At 43.0% G+C, this 27688-nt stretch overlaps 3 protein-coding genes across 3 annotated transcripts; 2 read left to right on the top strand and 1 right to left on the bottom strand.

Moving 5' to 3' along the window:
* Window positions 1-4884: 4884 nt before the first annotated feature.
* Window positions 4885-10134, bottom strand: LOC106613282 (extracellular calcium-sensing receptor). Its single transcript, XM_045687044.1, has 7 exons — window positions 9857-10134; window positions 8963-9257; window positions 8225-8514; window positions 7684-7979; window positions 7071-7279; window positions 6396-6741; window positions 4885-6128 (listed from the first exon to the last, which is right to left on the bottom strand). Exons 1-7 carry the CDS (start codon window positions 10132-10134, stop codon window positions 5212-5214), a joined length of 2631 nt encoding a protein of 876 aa, XP_045543000.1. The 3' UTR covers window positions 4885-5211.
* A 3576-nt stretch (window positions 10135-13710) lies between these two features.
* LOC123724104 (extracellular calcium-sensing receptor-like) lies at window positions 13711-14447 on the top strand (the record flags this gene model as incomplete). Its single annotated transcript, XM_045687043.1, has 1 exon — window positions 13711-14447. A coding segment is annotated over one exon (729 nt), but the record flags the coding sequence as incomplete, so codon positions are not given.
* A 3745-nt stretch (window positions 14448-18192) lies between these two features.
* Window positions 18193-24981, top strand: LOC106613266 (extracellular calcium-sensing receptor). The gene is made up of 7 exons (XM_014215353.2): window positions 18193-18530; window positions 19286-19580; window positions 21305-21594; window positions 21840-22135; window positions 22586-22794; window positions 23090-23435; window positions 23711-24981. Exons 1-7 carry the CDS (start codon window positions 18253-18255, stop codon window positions 24625-24627), a joined length of 2631 nt encoding a protein of 876 aa, XP_014070828.1. The 5' UTR covers window positions 18193-18252; the 3' UTR covers window positions 24628-24981.
* Window positions 24982-27688: the final 2707 nt, after the last annotated feature.

The following is a 27688-nucleotide window of genomic DNA, read 5'->3' as shown; positions in this document are numbered from 1 at the left end:
TGTTTACACAAGAAACGGGCAAGCAGTGAAGAACAAATACAATTGTAAATACAACCCATATTTATGTTAAGACATCATTTGACATTTGACATTTGAAATGCCTCTACTATTTTGAAATTGTGAGTCTTATATTTACTGTTATTGTTTATTTCACTTTTGTTCATCCCTTTCACTTGCTTTGGCAAGTTTACATAATTTACATACACTTAGGTTGTAGTCATTAAAACTTGTTTTTCAACCACTCCACAAATGTCTTGTTAACTAACTATAGTTTTGGCAAGTCTGTTAGGACATCTACTTTATGCATGACACAAGTCATTTTTCCAACAATTGTTTACAGACAGATTACTTCACTCATAATTCACTGTATCACAGTTCCAGTGGGTCAGAAGTGTACATACACTAAGTTGATGTAACGATCGTCTGACAGAGGGGACCAAGATGCAGCGTGGTGAGTGTTCATATTGAAGTTTTAATAATACGAAACACTTGAACTTAAGAAACAAACAAACGCCAAGAGTTCTGTCAGGTGCAAACCACACAACAGAAACAACTACCCACAAAAACCCAAAGGAAAACAGGCTGCCTAAGTATGGCTCCCAATCAGCGACAACGATGTACAGCTGTCCCTGATTGAGAGCCATACTAGGCCAAAACAAAGAAATAGAAATACAAAAACATAGAAAAAAGGACATAGAATGCCCACCCTAGTCACATCCTGGCCTAACCAAAATAGAGAATAAAACCCTCTGACAGTTGACTGTGCCTTTAAACAGGTTGGAAAATTCCAGGAAATTATGTCATGCTTTAAAAGCTTCTGATAGCCTAACTGACATCATTTGAGTCAATTGGAGGTGTACCTGTGGATGTATTTCAAGGCCTACCTTCAAACTCAGTGCCTCTTTGCATGACATCATGTGAAAGTTAAATTAAATCAGCCCAGACCTCAGAAATAAAATTGTAGACCTCCACAAGTCTGGTTCATCCTTGGGAGCAATTTCCAAATGCCTGAAGGTACCACGTCCATCTGTACAAACAATAGTACGCAAGTATAAACACCATGGGACCACGCAGCCATCATACCGCTCAGGAAGGAAATGCGTTCTGTCTCCTAGAGATTAATGTACTTTGTTGCGAAAAGTACAAATCAATCCCAGAACAACAGAAAAGGACCTTGTGAAGATGCTGGAGGAAACAGATATGAAAGTATCTATATCCACAGTAAAACGAGTCCTCTATCGACTTAACCTGAAAGGCCGCTCAGCAAGGAAGTAGCCACTGCTCGAAAACGCCATAAAAATGCCAGACTACGGTTTGCAACTGCACATGGGGACAAAGATCGTTACCATCGTTATGTTTGAGGACAAAGAAGGAGGCTTGCAAGCCGAAGAACACCATCCCAACCATGAAGCATGGGGGTGGCAGCATCATATTGTGGAGCAACATCAAAGGACCTTGTGAAGATGCTGGAGAAAACTGGTACAAAAGTATCTATACCGACACAACCTGAAAGGCCGCTCAGCAAGGAAGAAGCCACTGCTCCGAAACCGCCATAAAAAAGCCAGACTACAGTTTGCAACTGCACATGGGGACAAAGATCATACTTTTTGGAGAAATGTCCTCTGGTCTGATGAAATAAAAATAAACTGTTTGACTATAATGACCATCGTTATGTTTGGAGGAAAAAGGTTGGAGGCTTGCAAGCCAAAGAACACTATCCCAAATGTGAAGCACGGGGGTGGCAGCATCATGTTGTGGGGGTGGTGCTTTGCTGCAGGAGGGATTGGTGCACTTCACAAAATAGATGGCATCATGAGGATGGAAAATTATGTGGATATATTGAAGCAACATCTCAAGACATCAGTCAGAAGTTAAAGCTTGGTCGCAAATGGGTCTTCCAAATGGACAATGACCCCAAGCATACTTCCAAAGTTGTGGCAAAATGGCCTAAGGACAACAAAGTAAAGGTATTGGAGTGGCCAACACAAAGCCCTGACCTCAATCCTATAGATAATTTGTGGGCAGAACTGAAAAAGTGTGCGTGAGTGAGGAGGCATACAAACCTGACTCAGTTACACCAGCTCTGTCAGGAAGAATGGGCCAAAATTCACCCAACTTATTGTGGGAAGCTTGTGGAAGGTTACCCGAAACGTTTGACCCAAGTTAAACAATTTAAAGGCAATGCTAGCAAATACTAATTGAGTGTATGTAAACTTCTGACCCACTGGGAATGTGATGAAAGAAATAAAAGCTGAAAGAAATAATTATCTCTACTATTATTTTGACATTTCACATTCTTAAAATGAAATGGTGATCCTAACTGACCAAAGGCAGATAATTTTTACAAGGATTAAATGTTATGAATTGTGAAAACCGAGTTTAAATGTATTTGGCTAAAGTGTATGTAAACTTCCGACTTCAACTGTATGTTTCCCATGTTAATAAAGCCCCTTGAATTGAATTGAGAGAGAGAGATACAGAGATAGAGATAGATAGTTTAACATGTATAATATATTGTTCTCTCCACAGGTGAGCTACTTTGCAACCTGCACCTGTCTGACAGATAAACTCTCCTACCCCTCTTTCCAGGTGTGAAGAAAGATGAGAAAGTTTTAGATATAAGTAGTGCAAAAGCAATGTGTTAAGTACACTTTTAAGTATTCATGTATTGCTCAGTTGAATAAACTCTAGTTAAATAATCACCTCTATACAACGCAAATTGTTGAAAAAAGTTATTCATATTTAATCACAGTGCAGATCACAATGACGTTTATAGTAAATGTTTCTCTGAACACATTGCTTTTGCTGCTATGAAAATGTGCCCCATAATTTCTCTTGTGCCATGCTCTCAGACTAATCCTTCACTTTTTTTTATCTCATCCTAGATTCGGGGTTTAGTCCAGTTGGTGAGCCATTTCGGCTGGCGCTGGGTTGGCATCCTGGGCACCTCGGACAACTACAGTCGCTATGTCATCCAGGTTTTTACCCAGCAGCTGAAGGACCAGGGAGGCTGCCTGGCGTTCCACCTCACCATCCCCAATTCGCCCTCCCCAGCTGGGCTACGTGCCATGGCGGACACCCTGCAGAGCTCCAGGGCTCGCGTGGTGGTAGTCTTCGCTACAGAGGGCCAGCTGCTGGAGTTTCTCTCTGAGGTGAGTTTTCCTCTATAAAATATTCTGTCAAGTATTTACTTCATTTTGATTTATTTATCTTCCTTTCTTCTAGTTTTATTGTGCTAAATAAAACAATGTAGAAACTCTTTGAGAACTTGGATAAGCAACATACAATACCAACTGTTTAATTCCTCATCCTCAGCTGGCAGTGAGGAACGTTACAGGGTTCCAGTGGGTGGCCAGTGAGGCCTGGGTTACGGCCAGCCTGCTCACCTCCCCTCAGTTCCACCCACTGCTACAGGGCACCCTGGGCTTCTCCTTCCCAGGAGTCAGTATCCCTGGCCTGGGGGACTTCCTGCTGAAGGTCAGGCCCTCGCCCACACTGGGGTCTGAGTTCATCAATATGTTCTGGGAGGAACTGTTTGGCTGCAAGTTGGATTTTGGGGCAGGCAGCGGCTCAAAGTGTCCTAGACTGACTGCTATGTGTACTGGTTCAGAATATCTGACTGTGACTGTGAGTCAGGATCTCCTATGATGTGTGTGTGTGTGTGTGTGTGTGTGTGTGTGTGTGTGTGTGTGTGTGTGTGTGTGTGTGTGTGTGTGTACGGGTGTGTGTGTGTGTGTGTGTGTGTGTGTGTGTGTGTGTGTGTGTGTGTGTGTGTGTGTGTGTGTGTGTGTGTGTACGGGTGTGTAAGTTAGTGTGATTATTTATGAATGTGTTTCCAGTAATATTTAATAATCCTTATATATTACTTGTTTTTACAACATGATCTCCTCCCCTTTCTCTTTGCTTATTTGAGCTCTTCTTGCCATAATATGTACTTGGTCTCTTACCAAACAGGCTATCTTCTGTATACCACCACTACCTTGTAACAACACAAATGATTGGCTCAAACACATTAAGAAGGAAAGAAATTCCACAAATTAACTAATTACCTCATGAAGCTCATGAAGCTGGTTGAAAGAATACCAAGAGTGTGCAAAGCTGTCATCAAGGCAGAATAATCTAAAACTCAAAATATCATTTGATTTATTTAACACTTTTTTGGTTACTACATGAATCCAAATGTGTTATTTAATAGATTTGACATCTTCACTATTATTATACAGTGTAGTAAATAATAGAAATAATGAAAACCCCTTGAATGAGTAGGTGTGTTCTAACGTTTGACTGGTGCTACAAGTAAAGAACAACTTAGTGTTAAGCGTTACTCATAACCACAGCTCATAATGGTTGCTGCCTACTACAGTACTTGTGCTCCAGAGTGGTGCAGCGGTCTAAGGCCCTGCATATCAGTGCTAGAGGTGTCACTACAGACCCTGGCTCGATTCCGGGCTGCATCACAACCGGCCGTGATTGGGAGGCCCTTAGGGCGACGCACAATTGGCTCAGCGTCGTCCGTGTTAGGGTTTGGCTGGGGTGGTCTGTGATTGTAAATAAGAAATTGGTCTTAAATGACTTGTTAAATAAATAGAAATTGAAGTACTCTACATTGCACTAGAAACAATTTGGCTTCGTGAACAGTGTGTGTCTTAATTAACTGCTCTAGTAGGTGATGTAAGCATGAGAAGACTGACCATCACTGGTCAAGTGTTTGCAATAATGTGAAAAGGTTGGTTTATTTGTGATCTGTAATTAATGAAATGCAATGAATATAAAAAACAAGGTATCTAATAAATGTGGATTGACAGGCCAAGCAATCATTGACAAGACACCAATATATCTGAAAATGTTTATTAAATTATATTATTATAGTACATACTACAATGAATTCGAATAGCAATTGAACACATGCACTTCAATGTTATATCAATTCACATAGGAATAAAGCTTTTCTCCAACAACATGGAAGTGGTTCCACACTGTAGGCTACTGCTAATCACATCATTTAGCAGGTGAAATTAGATTTTAACACTCTAGACTTGAAAACCTCTCATAACATTGGAATATCTCAAGTGAACCTGTGTCATGTTACTAGTTATAATGTTACCAATGATTAGCTGCTAAATTGTTGGTCATCTCTGTCAGAGTAGTCCTACTGAACTGTATAATAAACCATATAACTGAATGTTACAATGTTTTCCCCTCAATCATTTCTTAATAACGTATATCATTGGATGTCTTCTCCATAAGGTGTTTCTTGGTGTTCTTCTCCGGCCTGAACAGAATAATAAAGCATTTAGGAACAAATAATAGAAAGAACAACCCAAAGCTAGAGGTGATGATGGCAAAGATCTCCACAGCTACAGTGAACTTCCCAGGAGAGCTGACATAAGCTGGGATAAAGGTGATCCAGACTGCACAGAATATGAGCATGCTGAAGGTGATGAATTTGGCCTCATTGAAGTTATCAGGCAGCTTTCGAGCCAGAAAAGCCAGCACAAAGCACAAGAGAGCCAGGAGTCCTATATAGCCCAACACAGCCCAGAAACCAATAGCTGAACCCACATCACACTCTAGAATGATCTTTTCCTTGTAGGTAGTGAGGTTTTTAATGGGGAAGGGAGGGGACAGGACCAACCACAGAGTGCATATCAAAGCCTGGACAAACGTGAAGGACACTACAGTCAATCTCTGCTGTGGAGGGCCAAACCATTTCATGGCATTACTGCCTGGAAGCGTAGCCCTGAAGGCCATCAACACCACTAATGTTTTCCCCAGAACACAAGAGATGCAGAGGACGAAGGTGATCCCAAAAGCTGTGTGACGCAGCATACAGGACCACTCAGAGGGGCGGCCAATGAAAGTAAGAGAACACAGAAAACACAGAGCCAAGGAAAAGAGCAGCAGGAAGCTCAGCTCAGAGTTGTTTGCCCTGACGATGGCCGAAGCTCGGTGGTGGTAAAAGACAGTTGCCGTGGTGATGGCCAGACAAGCTCCGCCCACAGAGCAGGCGGTCAGGATGATTCCGAGGACCTCGTGGAAGGACAGGAACTCCACAGGCTTAAGGATACAGCGGTCTCTCTCAGCGTTGGGCCAGTACTCCTCGGGACAGATCAGACAGTCTGAAGAATCTGAACAGGACAAAACAACAGACATCAAATGTTATAAATAATAGATTCAGGTTTTATTTATTTCACAAATACATGTCCCACAATCTGCATTTTGTCAGTTTACAATAAAGAATGTTGAATTAATGTGCAGCTTACATGAGATAATAAGAACAGGAACATGATTGAAAGACACTACCTTTGTAGTGCTGGTAATATGAATAAACCACTACTTAGTAAACCATGATAGAAATACTACACATTTTATGCCAACTATTCCTATTGGCCTACCTGTGTTATTACTGATCTCTCCCTCTGCACATTGGATACAGTCATAACAGCATACAGGCTTTCCTTTCTGTATAGCCTTACGAGTGCCTGGGGGACAGCTCTCACTGCACACTGACACAGGTACTTGTGTACTGTTCTTTAACCAGGTGATTTCCCTCTCGATATAAAACCTCTGGTCAGGAGGCAGGGACGCATCATAGCGCCCCACTGTCACAAACTCCATCTTCCCACTCTCCCCTATCTGCCAGTTGACCAGCTCATATGTGGCTACTGGGTCCCCGTTGGCATCGAAAGACACCTGGTACCCATTACGAGAGAAATTCACCCTCCTCAATCTCTCCAGGACCTGGGAGTTGGAAGGGCAAGGGAGAGAGAGAGAGAGAGGGGGGATGAGAAAGAAGGAGGGAGGTGAATAGAGATGGAGATAAGGGAAGAGAGATGAGTGAGGGGAAGAGAGATGGAGAGATAGATGGAGAGAGAGGAAGAAAGATGGAAAGAGAGAAATGGAGAGAAGGGAAGAGAGATGGAGAGAGAGAAACAGAACATTAATATCAACTCATATTTATCAGATGTGTTACTTTAGAACAAGTTGTAAAGTATAATGAGAACTCCTTGGTACATTTAGTTTAAATAAACATATTCATCAGGAAATTATACTACAGACTTGTCATTCACCTGTGTTGGCTTCACATTAAGGTTTTTTTCACAGTTCACAGTGGAGTTTTCTCTCTCTTCACAAACAATGCTGTGGATGGCGTGTGCTATGGCGTACACAGCTTTATACACCATGTTAGTGACACGCAGCTGAGATGTATCTGTGTAGGGGGTCTGTAGCTGCTGTATATCCTCACTGCCATCACACACCTTCTCCTCAACACCAACACCTGTAGAGGTCCCTACAGACAGAGAGAGAGAGACAGACAGCAAGACAGACAGACAGCAAGACAGACAGACAGCAAGACCCCAAGACAGACAGACAGACAGACAGACAGACAGACAGACAGACAGACAGACAGACAGACAGACAGACAGACAGACAGACAGACAGACAGACAGACAGACAGACAGACAGACAGACAGACAGACAGACAGACAGACAGACAGACAGATAGATAGATAGATAGATAGATAGATAGATAGATAGATAGATAGATAGATAGATAGATAGATAGATAGATAGATAGATAGATAGATAGATAGATAGATAGATAGATAGATAGATAGATAGATAGATAGATAGATAGATAGATAGATAGATAGATAGATAGATAGATAGATAGATAGATACCTATCCCCAGCCTACAGCCAAAGGCTCCCTCCCAGAACTCAGTGAACATGGGAGAGTTGGACACCTTCTGTGGGGAGAGGTCCAGGAGGAAGTCCCTGAGGCCAGGGATGACAGAGCGTTGGATGCCAAAGCCGATGGCCCCGGCACACAGGCCGAAGCGCAGCGTATCTGGGTCAGTGACCCAGGACTCGCTCCCGATCCACTGGCGGGGCGGAGAGGGCAGGCGGTCCATCTCCTCCAGCAGGATTCTCATGTCCCCAGATGCTACGAATGCAACCACCACCCGGGCTGTGGAGCTGGGGAACATGATTGTATCATATGCTTAATATGCTGGTCATGTTTGTCATTCATTGGAATGTCTCAGTGAAGTGAACATGAACATTAGTATTAATCAACACCTTTGACAAGCTTAAGATATGCAAATCATGTTGGTCTCACAGATTAGCTTTGGGAAAAGAGAGAAATTAACAACAAAAGTATTTTTTATAAATATAGTCTTGCATTTGTATGAATGAAATGTTCACAAGTAATCATGGATCACCTGCGGATCACGTCGGCCACCCGTTGCACTCTGCTGACTGGATTGATAAAGGAGAAGGCTTCAGAATACTCCACACAGATGCCTTCCTCTTGTGCTGCCTGTAGGAAAGCCGCCATACCGTTATTACCGTAGTCAGAGTCGGAACGGACCGCCCCAATCCAGGTCCAGCCGAAGTGCCTGATGAGGTGGGCCAGAGCGGCAGCCTGGAACTGGTCACTGGGGATGGTTCTGAAGAAGGTTGGATACTGTTTCTTATCACTCAGACATGCACAGCTGGCATAGTGGCTCACCTAGGTAAAAACAGACAGTCGAAAACATGAGAAAGAACATAATGTCGGCCTGCTTCCTGCTTTTTTTATTTATCTATGTAGTTTGATGTTAGGGAGACATTAATAATAATAAGCCAATTCATTGTTTTTCATTAGGCCAGAATGAATAGGATACACAAAAGTGTGACACCAATCCCTGGTCTCCCATAACAACCTAGCCTATGAAAGATAGTCCTCAGATCATGTTTTAATGCCTCCAGACGTTCTCCAGACTCATATTCATCAGTCTATGTTCAAATGCCTTTCTCCACATAATTTCACACAGAAATGTATATTCCTGAAAGAGAGGAGAATACAGCTGGAATACAGGGAATTAAAAGTTGAACTCATTCCTGAAAGAGAGGAGAATATAAACTAGGAATACAGTAAATTAAAAGAAGCTGAATGATTTCTTTCTACAGGAGTTTACCTGAGGAATGCCGAAAGGGCTGGTGATGCGCAACATGCTGATGGTAGGTGTGGAGCCAGACTCGCCAACGATAGCTGTCACTGTAGCCGACCCCGTGCACTGTTCTCCGGTATCAAACATGGGGTCCAGGCTGTTAACCAGCTGGAAGGCCACTTTCACGGCCATAGGGGCTGAGTTGCAGGAGTCGTGCACTTGATAACCAAGCTTGACACCCGGTAGAAGGTCTGAACTGTTGTTTATCTCCTCAACTGCGAAGACCATGGCGCGCGAGAAGCGCAACTCACGGGAATCCATGCTGTAAATAGAAATGGGTCAGTGAGCACCTCCTGATGAATCATAAACTAGCCTATAGAATGTTACCATGGCAAACCGCCTATTATCTAGTATTATTTTCCACACCGTCTATATGCCTACACTTTTGTTGTCTGTAATTGAGGACATTGAAGAATAGTCTGCATTTGGAACTGTGATCCTTAGTAACAGTAGTCTTCACCTACTCTCTCAGACACAAACACACTTTTTATCTGTCTTTAAACACACTGTTAATCTGTCTTTAAACACACTGTTTATCTGTCCTTAAAACACTGTTTACCTGTCTTTAAAACACTGTTTGTCTCTTTAAACACACTTAATATCGTCTTTAAAAACACTGTTTATCTGTCTTTAAACACATTGTTTATCTGTCTTTAAACATGCTGTATCTCTGTCTTTAAACACACTGTTTCTCTGTCTTAAAAACACATTGTTTATCTTTATTTAAACACATTTTTTCTCTGTCTTCAAACACACTGTTTTCTGATCTTTCAACACAGTTTCTCTGTCTTTAAAACACAAATTATCTGTCTACCCACACAGCCACAGTCCTGTCCCCTGTTCCCTCTTTCGCTCACTGACCTCCCTGTGCACTGCAGGGGCTCAGGCAGGCTGGTGTAGCTGTGGTCCACAGTGTGCATGTAGTAGTGCATGGAGAAAACACCCCCGATGACAAAGTCCCCGTCCTGGGAGAACGCCGGAGGATGAGGGGTGCCTTGGAGCCTGCATCTGACAGACTCCAGCCCAGAGGCAGAGGCAGACGAGAGCAAGGCAAGCCCACCAGCCACCACAGCTAGATGTAGTAGAACCAGACTACCAGCCAGACTTGGATCCAGAGCAGGAGCCGGAGAGAGCCTCATTCCCCTGATGTGTAGAAGGTATGGGGTAGCACAGCGCCAGACAGACCCACATAGGTCAGGTTACCTCTCTACTCTGGGTTAAATACCCACCGTACCTCTATGGGGATTCCTCTGGGGGCCACACTGTGGGTATGGCCATGCCAGGAAGGGAGGGGCTAGATGCTGCTCTGCTCACTCAGTCAGGTCCTGCTTCTTTCAGATATATAGACTGTATGCACCAGTGTAAGCCCTAATTAGACTGTAATGGTTTATATAGACATAAACATACAGTAGACACAAAATAACCATCTGGCTCGCTTATATTTCCCCTACAGTCCAGTCCTCTTGGCAATCTGGCTCTACACAGTATTTCCCCTACAGTCTAGTCCTCTTAGCACGTTGCCTCTCTTATATTTCCACTGAAGTCTAGTCCTCTAGGCACGCTGGCTTTACACAGTATTTCCTCTACAGTCAAGTCCTCTTGGCACGCTGGCTCTACACAGTATTTCCCCTAAAATCTAGTTATCTTGGCACACTGCCTCTCTTATTTTTATACTACAGTCTCGTCCCCTTGGTATGTTTCCTCTCTTATTTTTCCACTACAGTCTAGTCCTCTAGGCACGCTGGCTCTACACAGTATTTCCTCTACAGTCAAGTCCTCTTAGCATGTTGCCTCTCTTATATTTCCACTACAGTCTAGTCCTCTAGGCACGCTGGCTCTACACAGTATTTCCTCTACAGTCAAGTCCTCTTAGCATGTTGCCTCTCTTATATTTCCACTGAAGTCTAGTCCTCTAGGCACGCTGGCTCTACACAGTATTTCATCTACAGTCTAATCCTCTTTGCACGTTCACTCTCTTATATTTCCACCACAGTCTAGTGCCCTTGGCACTCTGCCTCTACAAAGTTTTTCCCCAACAGTCTAGTCCTCTTTGCATGCTGGCTCTCTTATATTTCCACTGCAGTCTAGTCCTCTAGGCACACTGGATCTACAAAGGAACCTAGAAAGAAACCTGGAGAGGAACCAGGCTCTGAGGGGAGGCCAGTCCTCTTCTGGCTGTGCCAGGTGGAGATTATAACAGTATATGGCCAAGATGTTCAAACGTTAGAGACAGCAGGTGTGGTAGAGTGAGAGAGTTGAAAACAGCAGGTCCGGGACAAGGTAGCACGTCCGGTGAACAGGTCAGGGTTCAATTGAAACTGGAACAGCAGCACGACCAGGTGGACTGAGGACAGCAAGGAGTCATCAGGCCAGGTAGTCCTGAGGCATGGTCCCAGGGCTCAGGTCCTCCGAGAGAAGAGAAAGACAAAGAGAGAAAGAGAGAGAGAATTAGAGGGAGCATACTTAAATTCACACAGGACACCGGATAAGACAGGATAAATACTCCAGATATAACAGTGAACCTAGCCCCCCAACACATAAACTATTGCAGCATAATTACTGGAGGCTGAGACAGGAGGGGTCGGGAGACACTGTGGCCCCGTCCGACTATACCCCTGGACAGGGCCAATCAGGCAGGATATAACCCCACCTACTGTGCCAAAGCACAGCCCACACCACTAGATATCTTTAACCACCAACGTACTACCCTGAGAGAAGACAGAGTATAGCCCACGAAGATCTCCCCCACGGCACAAACCCGAGGGGGGCGCCAACCCGGACAGGAAGATCACGTCAGAGACTCAACCCAATCAAGAGACGCACCCCTCCTACGGACGGCATGGAAGAGCACCAGTAAGCCAGTGACTTAGCCCCCGTAATAGGGTTGGAGGCAGAGAATCCCTGTGGAGAGAGGGGAACCGGCCAGGCAGAGACAGCAAGGGCGGTTCGTTGCTCCAATATCTTTCCGTTCACCTTCACACCACTGGGCCAGACTACACTCAATCATAGTACCTACTGAAGAGATGAGTCTTCAATAAAGCCATAACGGTCAAGACCGAGTCTGCGTCTCTCAAAATGGATAGGCAGGCCATTCCATAAAAATTGAGCTCTATAGGAGAAAGCCCTGCTTAGAAATTCTAGGGACAATAAGGACACCTGCATCTTGTGACCGTAGCGTACGTGTAGTAGGTATGTATGGCAGGACCAAATCAGAAAGATAGATAGGAGCAAGTCCATGTAATGCTTTGTAGGTTAGCAGTAAAACCTTGAAATCAGCCCTAGTCTTAACAGGAGGCCAGTGTAGCTGGAAGTTTAACTGAAGTAACTGAAGTTTATTTAGTGCTTTATCCGGGTAGCCAGAAAGTAGAGCATTGCAGTAGTCTAATCTAGAAGTGACAAAAGCATGGATAAATTTTTCTGCATCATTTTTGGACAGAAAGTTTCAGATTTTTGCAATGTTATGTTATTGAAAAAAGCTGTCCTTGAAACAGTCATGATATGTTCGTCAATAGAGAGATCAGGTTCCAGATTTACGCCAAGGAGCTTCACAGTTTTATTGTACAACCATCAAGTACAACCATCAAGATTAATTGTCAGATCCAACAGAAGATCTCTTTGTTTCTTGGGATGTAGAACTAGCATTTCTGTTTTGTCCGAGTTAAAAAATAAAACATTTGTCTCCATCCTCTTCCTTATGTCTGAAACACAGGCTTCCAGGGAGGGCAAATATGGGCTTCACCATGTTTCATCGAAATGTACAGCTGTGTATCGTCCGCATAGCAGTGAAAATGAACCAAGATGTAAAATATATGGTGAAAACAATAGAGTTGATTTGCCAGAGGACAAACCATCCACAGAGACAAACTGATATCATTCTGACAGATAAGATCGAAACCAGGCCAGAACTTGTCCGTGTAGACCAATTTCGGTCTCAAATCTCTCCAAAAGAATGTGGTGATTGATGGTATCAAAAGCAGCACTAAGGTCTAGGAGCACGAGGACAGATGAAGAGCCTTGGTCTGATGCCATTAAAAGGTAATTTACAACATTCACGAGTACAGTCTCAGTGCTATGATGGGGTCTAAAATCAGACTGAAGTGTTTCCTATATGTTGTTTGTCTTCAGGAAGGCAGTGAGTTGCTGTGCAACAGCTTTTTCTAACATTTTTGAGAGGAATGGGAGTTTTGATATAGGCCGATAGTTTTTAATGTTTTCTATGTCAAGGTTTGGCTTTTTCAAGAGAGGCTTTATTACTGCCACTTTTAGTGATGTTCAACATGTTTATTATGTTCAACATAGGAGGACCAAGCACAGGAAGCAGCTCTTTCAGTAGTTTAGTTGGAATTGGGTCCAGTATGCAGTTTGAAGATTTAGAGGCCATTACTATTTTCATCAATGTGTCAAGAGACATTAAAAAAATTGAGTGTCTCCCTTGATCCTAGGTCAGTGTTGCGCAGACTCAGGACAACTGATCTTTGGAGAAATATGCATATTTAAATGGGAGTCCGTAATTTTTTTTCTAATTATCATGATCTTTTCGTCAACGAAGTTCATGAATTTATCACTGCTGATGTGAAAGCCATCCTCTCTTGAGGAATGCTGCTTTTTAGTTAGCTTTGCGACAGTATCAAAAATACATTTTGGATTGTTTTTATTCTCCTCAATTAAGTTGGAAAATAGGATGATCGACCGTCTTCTACCGCCTCTGAACTTCGACCATCGTCAGGGCCAACAACTCTGAGCTGAGCTTCCTGCTGCTCTTTTCCTTGGCTCTGTGTTTTCTGTGTTCTCTTACTTTCATTGGCCGGCCCTCTGAATGGTCCTGTATCCTGCGCCATGCAACATTTGGGATCACCTTCGTCCTCTGCATCTCTTGTGTTCTGGGGAAAACATTAGTGGTGTTGATGGCCTTCAGGGCTACGCTTCCAGCCAGTAATGTTATGAAATGGTTTGGTCCTCCACAGCAGAGATTAACTGTAGTGTCCTTCACGTTTGTCCAGGCTTTGATATGCACTCTGTGGTTGGTCCTGTCCACTCCCTTCCCCATTAAAAAACTCACTACCTACAAGGAAAAGATCATTCTAGAGTGTGATGTGGGTTCAGCTATTGGTTTCCGGGTTGTGATGGGCTATATAGGACTCCTGGCTCTCTTGTGCTTTGTGCTGGCTTTTCTGGCTAGGAAGCTACCTGATAACTTCAATGAGGCCAAATTCATCACCTTCAGCATGCTCATATTCTGTGCAGTTTGGATCACCTTTATCCCAGCTTATGTCAGCTCTCCTGGGAAGTTCACTGTAGCTGTGGAGATCTTTGCCATCATCACCTCTAGCTTTGGGTTGTTCTTTCTATTATTTGTTCCTAAATGCTTTATTATTCTGTTCAGGCCGGAGAAGAACACCAAGAAACACCTTATGGAGAAGACATCCAATGATATACGTTATTAAGAAATGATTGAGGGAAAAAACATTGTCACGTTCAGTTATATGGTTTATTATACAGTTAGGTAGGACTACTCTGAAAGAGATGACCCACAATTTAGCAGGTAATCATTTGTAACATTGTAACTAGTAACATGAAACTGGCTAACTTTAGATATTACAACGTTATGAGACATTGTTTAAATCTAGAGTGTTAAAATCTAATTTGACCTGCTAAATGATGTAATTAGCAGTAGCCTACAGAGTGGAACTACTTCCATATTGTTGGAGAAAAGCTTTATTCCTATATGAATTGATGTAATATTTAAGTGCATGTGTTCAATTGATATTGTAATTCATCATATTATGTATTATAATAATATAATAAACATTTTCATACACATTTGAAGTCGGAAGTTTACATACACTTAGGTTGGAGTCAATAAAACTCATTTTTCAACAACTCCACACATTTCTTGTTAACAAATTATAGTTTTGGCAAGTCTGTTAGGACATCTACTTTGTGCATGACACAAGTCATTTCTCCAACAATTGTTTACAGTTGTTTCACTATTAATTCATTGTTTTACACTTCTAGTGGGTGAGACGTTTAGATACACTAAGTTGACTGTGCCTTTAAATAGCTTGGAAAATTCCAGAAAAATATGTCATGGCTTTAGAAGCTTCTGATAGGCTGATTTGAGTCAATTTGAGGTGTACCTGTGGATGTATTTCAAGGCCTACCTTCAAACTCAGTGCCTCTTTGCTTGACATCATGGTAAAATCACATGAAATCAGCCAAGACCTAAGAAAAAAATTTGTAAACCTCCACAGTCTGGTTCATCCTTGGGAGCAATTTCCAAACGCCTGAAGGTAACACATTCATCTGTGCAAAATATAGTACGCAGTATAAACACCATGGGACCACGCAGGCGACATACCGCTCAGGAAAAAGATGCGTTCTGTCTCCTAGAGATTAGCCTGTTAGGGCTAGGGGGCAGTATTGACACGGCTGGATAAAAAACATACCCGATTTAATCTGGTTACCACTCCTACCCAGTAACTAGAATATGCATATACTTATTACATATGGATAGAAAATACCCTAAAGTTTCTAAAACTGTTTGAATGGTGTCTGTGAGTATAACAGAACTCAAATGGCAGGTCAAAACCTGAGAGATTCCTTTACAGGAAGTGGCCTGTCTGACCATTTCTTGAACTTCTTTTCCATCTCTATCTTTTACTAAGGATCTCTGCTCTAACGTGACACTTCCCACGTCGTCCATAGGCGCTCAGAGCCCGGGAAAAAACAGAATGTCGTCATTCCAGCCCCAGGCTGAAACACATTATCGCCTTTCTCAAGTGGCCGATCAAGGGACTCTGGGCTTATGCGCGTGACCGGACCGCCCCCGCCTTTGTGATTTTTTCCTCTGTTTGCCGAAAAGGAGATTCCCTGTCGGAATATTATCGCTTTTCTACGAGAAAAATGGCGTAAAAATGGATTTTAAACAGCGGTTGACATGCTTTGAAGTACGGTAATGGAATATTTAGAATTTTATTGTCACGAATTGCGCCATGTGCGCGACACTTCTTTACCATTTCGGATAGTGTCTGGAACGCACGAACAAAACGCCGCTATTCGGATATAACGATGGATTATTTTGGACCAAACCAACATTTGTTATTGAAGTAGCAGTCCTGGGTGTGCATTCTGACGAAGACAACAAAAGGTAATGAAACTTTTATAATAGTAAATATGATTATGGTGAGTGCTAAACTTGCCGGGTGTCTAAATAGCGAGCCCGTGATGCCTGGGCTATATACTTAGAATATTGCAAAATGTGCTTTCACCAAAAAGCTATTTTAAAATCGGACATATCGAGTGCCTAGAGGAGGTCTGTATCTATAATTCTTAAAATAATTGTTATGCTTTTTGTGAACGTTTATCGTGAGTAATTTAGTAAAATGTTAGCGAATTCCCCGGAAGTTTGCGGGGGTATGCTAGTTCTGAACGTCACATGCTAATGTAAAAAGCTGTTTTTTGATATAAATATGAACTTGATTGAACAAAACATGCATGTATTGTATAACATAATGTCCTAGGGTTGTCATCTGATGAAGATCATCAAAGGTTAGTGCTACATTTAGCTGTGGTTTGGGTTTATGTGACATTATATGCTGGCTTGAAAAATGGGTGTCTGATTATTTCTGGCTTGGTACTCTGCTGACATAATCTAATGTTTTGCTTTCGTTGTAAAGCCTTTTTGAAATCGGACAGTGTGGTTAGATTAACGAGAGTCTTGTCTTTAAATAGCTGTAAAATAGTCATATGTTTGAGAAATTGAAGTAATAGGATTTTTAATGTTTTGAAAATCGCGCCACAGGCTGCAAGTGGCTGTTACGTAGGTGGGACGAATTCGTCCCGCCTAGCCCAGAGAGGTTGTACTTTGGTGCGAAAAGTGCAAATCAAACCCAGAACAACAGCAAAGGACCTTGTGAAGATGCTGGAGGAACAAGGTACAAAAGTATCTATATCCACAGTAAAACGAGTCCTATATCGGCATAACCTGAAAGGCTGCTCAGCAAGGAAAAGCCACTGCTCCAAAACAGCCATAAAAATGCCAGACAAAGGTTTGCAACTGCACATGGGGACAAAGATCTTGACCATCGTTATTTTTGGAGGAAAAAGGAGGAGGCTTGCAAATCGAAGAACTCCATCCCAAATGTGAAGCACGGTGGGTGGCAGCATCATGTTGTGGGGTTGCTTTGCTGCAGGAGGGACTGGTGCACTTCACAAAACAGATGGCATCATGAGGATGGAAAATTATGTGGATATATTGAAGCAACATCTCAAGACATCAGTCAGGAAGTTAAAGCTTGGTCGCAAATGGGTCTTCCAAATGGACAGTGACCCCAAGCAATCTTCCAAAGTTGTTGCAAAAATGGCCTAAGGACAACAAAGTCAAGGTATTGGAGTGGCCATCACAAAGCTCTGAACACAATGCAATAGAAAATTTGTGGGGAGAACGTAAAAAGCGTTTGTGAGCTAGGAGGCATACAAACCTGATTCAGTTACAACAGCTCTGTCAGGAGGAATGGGCCAATATTCACCCAACTTATTGTGGAAAGCTTGTTGAAGGCTACCCAAAACGTTTGACAAAAGTTAAACAACTTGAAGGCAATGCTACAAAATACAAATTTACTGTATGTAAACTTCTGACCCACTGGGAATGTGATGAGAGAAATAAAAGCTGAAATAAATAATTTTCTCTACTATTGTTCTGACTTTTCCCATTCTTAAAATAAAGTGGTGATCCTTAGTGACCTAAGACAGGGAGTTTTAACTTGGAATAAATGTCAGGAATTTTGAAAAATTGAGTTTAAATGTATTTGGCTAAGGTGAATCCAAACTTCCGACTTCAACTGTAAGTGAGGCAACGTGCCAAGAGGGCTAGACTGTAGGGGAAATACAAGAGAGGAAGCGTAACAAGAGGACTAGATATTTGAATAAATACTGTGTACTGCCAGCGTGCCCAGAGGACTAGACTGTAAAATAAATATGAGAGGCTCATGGTTATTGTGTGTCTAATGTGTATTTACAGTCAATTTAATTCTGATGTTGTTGCATACACTCTCTGCAGATGAAAGAAGCAAGACCAGACTGGGTGAGCAGAGCAGTCTTTAACCCCTCCCTCTTTGGCATGGCCATTCCCACAGTGTGGCCCCCAGAGGAATCCCCACAGAGGCACGGTGGGTATTTAAACCAGAGTAGAGAGGTAACCTGACCTATGTGGGTCTTTGTGGCGCTGTGCTACCCCATACCTTCTACACATCAGGGGAATGAGGCTCTCTCCGGCTCCTGCTCTGGATCCAAGTCAGGCTGGTAGTCTGGTTCTACTACATCTAGCTGTGGTGGCTGGTGGGCTTGCCTTGCTCTCGTCTGTCTCTGCCTCTGGGCTGGAGTCTGTCAGATGCAGGCTCCAAGGCACCCCTCAGCCTCCGGTGTTCTCCCAGGACGGGGACTTTGTCATCGGGGGTGTTTTCTCCTTCCATTACTTTATGAAAACTATGGATCACAGCTACACCAGCATGCCTGAGCCCCTGCAGTGCACAGGGAGGTCAGTGAGCGCAAGAGGGAACAGGGGACAGGACTGTGGCTGTGTGGGGAGACAGATAAATTGTGTTATAAAGACAGAGAACCAGTGTTTTTTAAGATGGGTAAACAGTGTGTTTGAAGACCTATAAACAGTGTGTTAATGACAGAGAAACAATATGTTTAAAGAAAGATAAACAATGTGTTTAAAGAAAGATAAACAATGTGTTTAAAGACTGATGAACAGTGTGTTTAAAGACAGAGAGACAGTGTTAAAGACAGAGAAACAATGTGTTTAAAGAAAGATAAACAATGTGTTTAAAGAAAGATAAACAATGTGTTTAAAGAAAGATAAACAATGTGTTTAAAGAAAGATAAACAATGTGTTTAAAGACATAAATAGTGTGTTTAAAGACAGAGAGACAGTGTTAATGACAGAGAAACAATGTGTTTAAAGAAAGATAAACAATGTGTTTAAAGACAGATAAACAGTGTTTTAAAGACAGGCAAACAGTGTTTTAAGGACAGATAAACAGTGTGTTTAAAGACAGATAAAAAGTGTGTTTGTGTCTGAGAGAGTAGGTGAAGACTACTGTTACTAAGGATCACAGTTCCAAATGCAGACTATTCTTCAATGTCCTCAATTACAGACAACAAAAGTGTAGGCATATAGACGGTATGGAAAATAATACTAGATATTAGGCTGTTTGCCATGGTAACATTCTATAGGCTAGTTTATGATTCATCAGGAGGTGCTCACTGACCCATTTCTATTTACAGTATGGATTCCCGTGAGTTGCGCTTCTCGCGCGCCATGGTCTTCGCAGTTGAGGAGATAAACAACAGTTCAGACCTTCTACCGGGTGTCAAGCTTGGTTATCAAGTGCACGACTCCTGCAACTCAGTCCCTATGGCCGTGAAAGTGGCCTTCCAGCTGGTTAACAGCCTGGATCCCATGTTTGATACCGGAGAACAGTGCTCGGGGTCGTCTACAGTAACAGCTATCGTGGGCGAGTCTGCCTCCACGCCTACCATCAGCATGTTGCGCATCACCGGCCCTTTAGGCATTCCTCAGGTAAACTCCTCTGGAAAGAAATCATTCAGCTTCTTTTAATTCCCTGTATTCCTACTGTATTCTCCTCTCTTTCAGGAATGAGTTCAACTTTTAATTTACCGTATTCCTAGTTTACATTCTCCTCTCTTTCAGGAATGAGTTCAACTTTTAATTCACTGTATTCCTACTGTATATTCTCTTCTCTTTCAGGAATGAGTTCAACTTTTAATTTACCGTATTCCTACTGTATTCTCCTCTCTTTCAGGAATGAGTTCAACTTTTAATTCACTGTATTCCTACTGTATATTCTCTTCTCTTTCAGGAATGAGTTCAACTTTTAATTTACTGTATTCCTAGTGTATATTCTCCTCTCTTTCAGGAATGAGTTCAACTTTTAATTCCCTGTATTCCTACTGTATATTCTCTTCTCTTTCAGGAATATACATTTCTGTGTGAAATTATGTGGAGAAAGGCATTTGAACATAGACTGAGAAATATGAGTCTGGAGAACTTCTATAGGCATTTGAACTGTGGTGGCTAATTTCTGCATTACCAAATGAGGAGAGTTACAAACACACCAGTCCGAATTAACTACATCTTTAATAATTAAGATACTTTTGCAAAAGCACTTTACCTTCAATAATGCACTCTCTCGAATGAACCAGGAAGGTTTCAACACAGTGGCTACTGAGATATTCTATAGCAAATATCCATCCCCTTTTGACATGACAAACCACAGATAGTTAGGAACGGTTCACAAAGAAAGACTGTTTACTTTAGAGAGGAGTATTTACAGCCAGATAGCATTCGCTATAAATTATCGTTCAGTTTGATCCCTAATGACGAGGTTCTAATCTCGTCCCTGGTACTTCATAGAATAAAAACACCATTTCATCCAATGGCATATATCAATTGTCAACTCTAGATACTCCCATCTCAAGCAAACCCCCACTTGACCCCACTCCTGGACAAGCTCACTGGGGGAATTGAGCCTCTAGGCCATATACTATCACAGGATAAGTGCGAGATCTAAGAGAGGACATACAATGTTCCCAGACACTGCCATAAACCTCCCCACAATAAAGAAAAGGAGGGAGTGACTTGCTCACAGACATTGTGGAGACAAGTCATTGGTTCCCCATTAATCACGCCATCCCTTCACATGGTTTAAGAATAGGTAAAGAGACATTCACATATGAAGACAATATTTCATTCTGTCCTCCTCTCTTGCTGATATTCTGCATAGCAACAGAGACATGTAAAAGACAAGTCTGACCTCTCCCCTCTGTGGGCCCCAAGTGACTGAGCCCCAGCTAAGGGAAACGTGCAACTGAAACATACCAGAGTCCAAAGGACACTTTCTAATGACAAGTATCTCACATAAGCATATTATACTATTAAATCATCTTAATCATCTATGTTAACCAACTAATTCTGATGTGTCCACCACAGAACATAGACTGAGGAATATGAGTCTGGAGATCTTCTGTAGGCATTAAAACATGATCTGAGGACAATCTTTCATACGCTACGTTGTTATGGGAGACCAGGGATTGGTGTCACACTTTTGTGTATCCTATTAATTCTGGCCTAATGAAAAACAATGAATTGGCTAATTATTATTATGTCTCCCTAACATCAAACTACATAGATAAATAAAAAAAGCAGGAAGTAGCCAATACATTAGAGTTGTTAGGCCGACATGATGTTCTTTTTAATGTTTTCGACTGTCTGTTTTTACCCAGGTGAGCCACTATTCCACCTGTGCGTGTCTGAGTGATAAGAAACAGTATCCAACCTTCTTCAGAACCATCCCCAGTGACCTGTTCCAAGCTGCCGCTCTGGCCCACCTCATCAGGCACTTCGGCTGGACCTGGATAGGGGCGGTCCGTTCTGACTCCGACTACGGTAATAACGGGATGTTGGCTTTCCTACAGGCAGCACAAGAGGAAGGCATCTGTGTGGAGTATTCTGAAGCCTTCTCCCTTACCAACCCACTCAGCAGAGTGCAACGGGTGGCCGACGTGATCCGCAGGTGATCCATGATAACTTGTGAACTTTTCATTCACACAAATGCAAGACTATATTTATAAAAAATACTTTTGTTGTTCATTTCTCTTTGTTCCCAAAGCTGATCTGTGAGACCAACATGATTTGCATATTTTAGGCTTGTCAAAAGTGTTGATTAATACTAATGTTCATGTTCACTTCACTGAGACATTCCAATGAATGACAAACATGACCTGCATATTAAGCATATGACATAATCATGTTCCCCAGCTCCACAGCCCGGGTGGTGGTTGCATTCGTAACCTCTTGGGACATGAGAATCCTGCTGAGGGAGATGGAACGCCTGCCCTCTCCGCCCCGCCAGTGGATCGGGAGTGAGTCCTGGGTCACTGACCCAGATATGCTGCGCTTCGGCCTGTGTGCCGGGGCCATCGGATTTGGCATCCAACGCTCTGTCATCCCCGGCTTCAGCGACTTCCTCCTGGACCTCTCCCCACAGAAGGTGTCCAACTCTCCCATGCTCACTGAGTTCTGGGAGGGAGCCTTTGGCTGTAGGCTGGGGAAAGGTATCTATCTATCTATCTATCTATCTATCTATCTATCTATCTATCTATCTATCTATCTATCTATCTATCTATCTATCTATCTATCTATCTATCTATCTATCTATCTATCTATCTATCTATCTATCTATCTATCTATCTATCTATCTATCTATCTATCTATCTATCTATCTATCTATCTATCTATCTATCTATCTATCTATCTGTCTGTCTGTCTGTCTGTCTGTCTGTCTGTCTGTCTGTCTGTCTGTCTGTCTGTCTGTCTGTCTGTCTGTCTGTCTGTCTGTCTGTCTGTCTGTCTGTCTGTCTGTCTGTCTGTCTGTCTGTCTGTCTGTCTGTCTGTCTGTCTGTCTGTCTGTCTGTCTGTCTGTCTGTCTGTCTTTCTCACTGTCTTTCTCACTGTCTTTCTGTCTGTCTGTCTTTCTCGCTGTCTGTCTGTCTGGACTGCTACAGGTGTTGGTGTTGAGGAGAAGGTGTGTGATGGCAGTGAGGATATACAGCAGCTACAGACCCCCTACACAGATACATCTCAACTGCGTATCACTAACATGGTGTATAAAGCTGTTTACGCCATAGCACACGCCATCCACAGCATTGTTTGTGAAGAGAGAGAAAACTCCACTGTGAACTGTGACAAAAACCTTAATGTGAAGCCAACACAGGTGAATGACAAGTCTGTAGTATAATTTCCTGATGAATATGTTTATTTAGACTACATGTATGAAGGTCAAGGAGTTCTCATTATACTTTACAACTTGTTCTGAAGTAACGCATCTGATAAATATGAGTTGAATTAATGTTCAGTTTTCTCTCTCTCCCTCTCTCCATCTCTCTTCCGCTCTCTCTTCCCTTCTCTCCATTTCTCTCTTTCAATTTTTCTTCCTCTATCTCTCCATCTCTCATCTCTCTCTTCCCCTCTCTCCATCTATCTCTCTCCCTTGCCCTTCCAACCCCCAGGTCCTGGAGAGATTGAGGAGTGTGAACTTCTCTCGTAATGGGTACCAGGTGTCTTTCGATGCCAACGGGGACCCAGTGGCCACCTATGAGCTGGTCAACTGGCAGAGACGGGAGAGTGGGAAGATGGAGTTTGTGACAGTGGGGCGCTATGATGCATCCCTGCCTCCTGACCAGAGGTTTGACATGGACAGGGAAATCACCTGGGTAAAGAACAGTACACAAGTACCTGTGTCAGTGTGCAGTGAGAGCTGTCCCCCAGGCACTCGTAAGGCTATACAGAAAGGAAAGCCAGTATGCTGTTATGACTGTATCCAATGTGCAGAGGGAGAGATCAGTAATAACACAGGTAGGACAATAGGAATAGTTGGCATAAAATGTGTAGTAATTTCTATCACGGTTTACTAAGTAGTGGTATATTCATATTACCAGCACTACAAAGGTAGTGTCTGTCAATCATGTTCCTGTTATTATTATCTCATGTAAGCTGCACATTAATTCAACATTCTTTATTGTAAACTGCCAAAGTGCAGCATTGTGGTACATGTATTGTAAATAAATTAAACCTGAATCTGTTATTATTTGATAACTGTCATTTGATGTCTGTTGTTTTGTCCTGGTCAGATTCATCAGACTGTCTGATCTGTCCCGAGGAGTACTGGCCCAACGCTGAGAGAGACCGCTGTATCGTTAAGCCTGTGGAGTTTCTGTCCTTCCACGAGGTCCTCGGAATCATCCTGACCGCCTGCTCTGTGGGCGGGGCTTGTCTGGCCATCGCCACGGCAACCGTCTTCTACCGCCACCGAACTTCGCCCATCGTCAGGGCCAACAACTCTGAGCTGAGCTTCCTGCTTCTCTTCTCCTTGACTCTGTGTTTTCTGTGTTCTCTTACCTTCATTGGCCGGCCTTCTGAATGGTCCTGTATGCTGCGTCACACAGCTTTTGGGATCACCTTCGTCCTCTGCATCTCTTGTGTTCTGGGGAAAACAATAGTGGTGTTGATGGCCTTCAGGGCTACGCTGCCAGGCAGTAATGTCATGAAATGGTTTGGTCCTCCACAGCAGAGAATGACTGTAGTGTTCTTCACGTTTGTCCAGGCTTTGATATGCACTCTGTGGTTGGTCCTGTCCCCTCCCTTCCCCATTAAAAACCTCACTACCTACAAGGAAAAGATAATTCTAGAGTGTGATGTGGGTTCAGCTATTGGTTTCTGGGCTGTGTTGGGCTATATAGGACTCCTGTCTCTCTTGTGCTTTGTGCTGGCTTTTCTGGCTCGGAAGCTGCCTGATAACTTCAATGAGGCCAAATTCATCACCTTCAGCATGCTCATATTCTGTGCAGTTTGGATCACCTTTATCCCAGCTTATGTCAGCTCTCCTGGGAAGTTGACTGTAGCTGTGGAGATATTTGCCATCATCACCTCTAGCTTTGGGTTGTTCTTTCTATTATTTGTTCCTAAATGCTTTATTATTCTGTTCAGGCCGGAGAAGAACACCAAGAAACACCTTATGGAGAAGACATCCAATGATATACGTTATTAAGAAATGATTGAGGGGAAAACATTGTAACGTTCAGTTATATGGTTTATTATACAGTTCGGTAGCACTACTCTGACAGAGATGACCAACAATTTATCATCTAATTATTGGTAACATTGTAACTAGTAACAATTAACAGGTTCACTTTAAATATTCCAATGTTATGAAATATTGTTCAAATCTAGAGTGTTAAAGTCTAATTTGAACTGCTAAATGATGTGATTAGCAGTAGCCTACAGTGGAACCACTTCCATGTTTGGAGAAAAGCTTTATTCCTATATGAATTGATATAACATTGAAGTGCATGTGTTCAATTGCTATTCTAATTCATTGTAGTACGTATTATAATAGTTTAATATAATAAACATTTTCAGATATATTGGTGTCTTGTCAATGATTGCTTGGCCTGTCAATCCACATTTGTTAGATACCTTGTTTTTTATATTCATTGCATTTTATTAATTACAGATCACAAATAAACCAACCACATTTTTGCAAACACTTCACCAGTGATGGTCAGTCTTCTTATGCTTACATCACCTACTAGAGCAGTTAATTAACACACTGTTCAAGAAGCCAAATAGTTTCTAGTGCCATGTAGAGTACTTCAATTTCTATTTATTTAACAAGTCATTTAAGACCAATTTCTTATTTACAATCACAGACCACCCCAGCAGAACCCTAACACGGACGACGCTGGGCAAATTGTGCGTCGCCCTACAGGCCTCCCAATCACGGCCGGTTGTGATGCAGCCCGGAATCGAGCCAGGTTCTGTAGTGACACCTCTAGCACTGATATGCAGGGCCTTAGACCGCTACACCACTCTGGAGCACAAGTACTGTAGTGGGGAGCAACCATTATGAGCTGTGGTTATGAGTAACACTTAACACCAAGTTGTTCTTTACTTGTAGGACCAGTCAAACGTTAGAACACACCTACTCATTCAAGGGGTTTTCTTCAACCGTCCTCCGTCGGACGTCGGAGCAGACGCTTTTACTAGCCCTGGGCTACTAACTTTAAACTCCGCGTCGCCCGCGTGCTAGCGTAGTAGCGACTACTCCGCGGCTTCCCTGTTCCATCTATCACTGCCCCCTGGACCCTATGATCACTTGGCTACATAGCTGATGCCTGCTGGACTGTCCATTAATCACTGTGCTCCATTCTGTTAATTTTTTGTTTATCTGTCGGCCCCAACCGCGAACTCAGGCTGTGTGTGTAGTTAACCGACCCTTTCTGCCCAGTCATCACCATTTTACCTGTTGTCGTTGCTTTAGCTGATCAGCTGTTGTTTCACCCGTTCTTGTCTTGCTAGCTCTCCCAATCAACACCTGTAATTACTTTATGCCTCGCTGTATTTCTCTCTCAAATGTCAATATGCCTTGAATACTGTTGTTTAGGTTAGTTATCATTGTTTTAGTTTACAATGGAGCCCCTAGTTCCACTCATCATACCTCTGTTACCTCCTTTGTCCCACCTCCCACACATGCGATGACCTCACCCATTATAACCAGCATGTCCAGAGATACAACCTCTCTTATCATCACTCAGTGCCTGGGCTTACCTCCGCTGTACCCGCACCCCACCATACCCCTGTCTGCACATTATGCCCTGAATCTATTCTACCACACCCAGAAATCTGCTCCTTTTATTCTTTGTCCCCAACGCTCTAGGAGACCAGTTTTGATAGCCTTTAGCCGTACCCTCATCCTACTCCTCCTCTGTTCCTCGGGTGACATGGAGGTAAACTCAGGCCCTGCGTGTCCCCAGGCACCCTCATTTGTTGACTTCTGTAATTGAAAAAGCCTTGGTTTCATGCATGTCATCATCAGAAGCCTCCTCCCTAAGTTTGTTTAACTCACTGCTTTAGCACACTCCTCCAACCCTGATGTTCTTGCCATGCTTGAATCCTGGCTTAGGAAGGACACCAACAATTCTGAGATTTCCATACCCAACTACAACATTTTCCATCAAGATAGAACTGCCAAAGGGGGAGGAGTTGCAATCTACTGCAGAGATTGCCTACAAAAGTCTGTCATACTTTCCAGGTCTATACCCAAACAGTTCGAACTTCTAATTTTAAAAATGAATCTCTCCAGAAATAAGTCTCTCACTGTTGCCGCCTGCTATCGACCCCCCTCCTCTCCCAGCTGTACCCTGGACACCATTTGCAAATTGATCGCCCCCCCATCTAGCCTCAGAGTTCGTTAAGTTAGGTGACCTAAACTGGGATATGCTTAACACCCCGGCAGTCCTACAATTTAAGCTAGATGCCCTCAATCACACACAAATCATCAAGGAACCCACCAGGTACAACCCTAAATCCATAAAAATGGGCACTCTCATAGACGTTATCCTGACTAACTTGGCCTCCAAATACACCTCCACTGTTTTCAATCAGGATCTCAGTGATCACTGCCTCATTGCCTGTATCCGCTATGGGTCCGCGGTCAAACGACCACCCCTCATCACTGTCAAACGCTCCCTAAAACACTTCTGCGAGCAGGCCGTTCTAATCAACCTGGCCCGGGTATACTGGAAGGATATTGACCTCATCCCGTCAGTCGAGGATGCCTGGTCATTCTTTAAAAGTAATTTCCTCACCATCTTAGATAAGCATGCCCCGTTCAAAAAATGCAGAACTAAGAACAGATATAGCCCTTGGTTCACTCCAGACCTGACTGCCCTTGACCAGCACAAAAACATCCTGTGGCAGACTGCAATAGCATCGAATAGTCCCCGTGATATGCAACTGTTCAGGGAACTCAGGAACCAATACACGCAGTCAGTCAGGAAAGCAAAGGCTAGCTTTTTCAAGCAGAAATTTGCATCCTGTAGCTCTAACTCCAAAAAGTTTTGGGACACTGTAAAGTCCATGGAGAACAAGAGCACCTCCTCCCAGCTGCCCACTGCACTGAGGCTAGGTAACACGGTCACCACCGATAAATCCATGATAATTGAACATTTCAATAAGCATTTCTCAACGGCTGGCCATGTCTTCCTCCTGGCTACTCCAACCCCGGCCAACAGCTCCGCCTCCATGCAGCTACTCGCCCAAGCCTCCCC

The sequence above is a fragment of the Salmo salar genome, chromosome ssa09 (assembly GCF_905237065.1).
Source record: "Salmo salar chromosome ssa09, Ssal_v3.1, whole genome shotgun sequence".
In the NCBI taxonomy this organism is placed as follows: Eukaryota; Metazoa; Chordata; class Actinopteri; order Salmoniformes; family Salmonidae; genus Salmo; species Salmo salar.
The sequence above is the reverse complement of the archived record's forward strand: the minus strand, read 5'-3'. Positions and strand labels throughout refer to the sequence as shown.

Coding starts and splice junctions, on each gene's coding strand:
- LOC106613282 (XM_045687044.1), bottom strand. CDS start 10,134: ATGAGGCTCTCTCCGGCTCCTGCTCTGGATCCAAGTCTGGCTGGTAGT. Junction 7,980..8,224: donor GTGGCCGACGTGATCCGCAG/GTGATCCATGAT, acceptor CATGTTCCCCAG/CTCCACAGCCCGGGTGGTGG. Junction 6,742..7,070: donor TTAATGTGAAGCCAACACAG/GTGAATGACAAG, acceptor TCCAACTCCCAG/GTCCTGGAGAGATTGAGGAG.
- LOC106613266 (XM_014215353.2), top strand. CDS start 18,253: ATGAGGCTCTCTCCGGCTCCTGCTCTGGATCCAAGTCAGGCTGGTAGT. Junction 18,531..19,285: donor CCCCTGCAGTGCACAGGGAG/GTCAGTGAGCGC, acceptor TTCTATTTACAG/TATGGATTCCCGTGAGTTGC. Junction 19,581..21,304: donor GCCCTTTAGGCATTCCTCAG/GTAAACTCCTCT, acceptor GTTTTTACCCAG/GTGAGCCACTATTCCACCTG.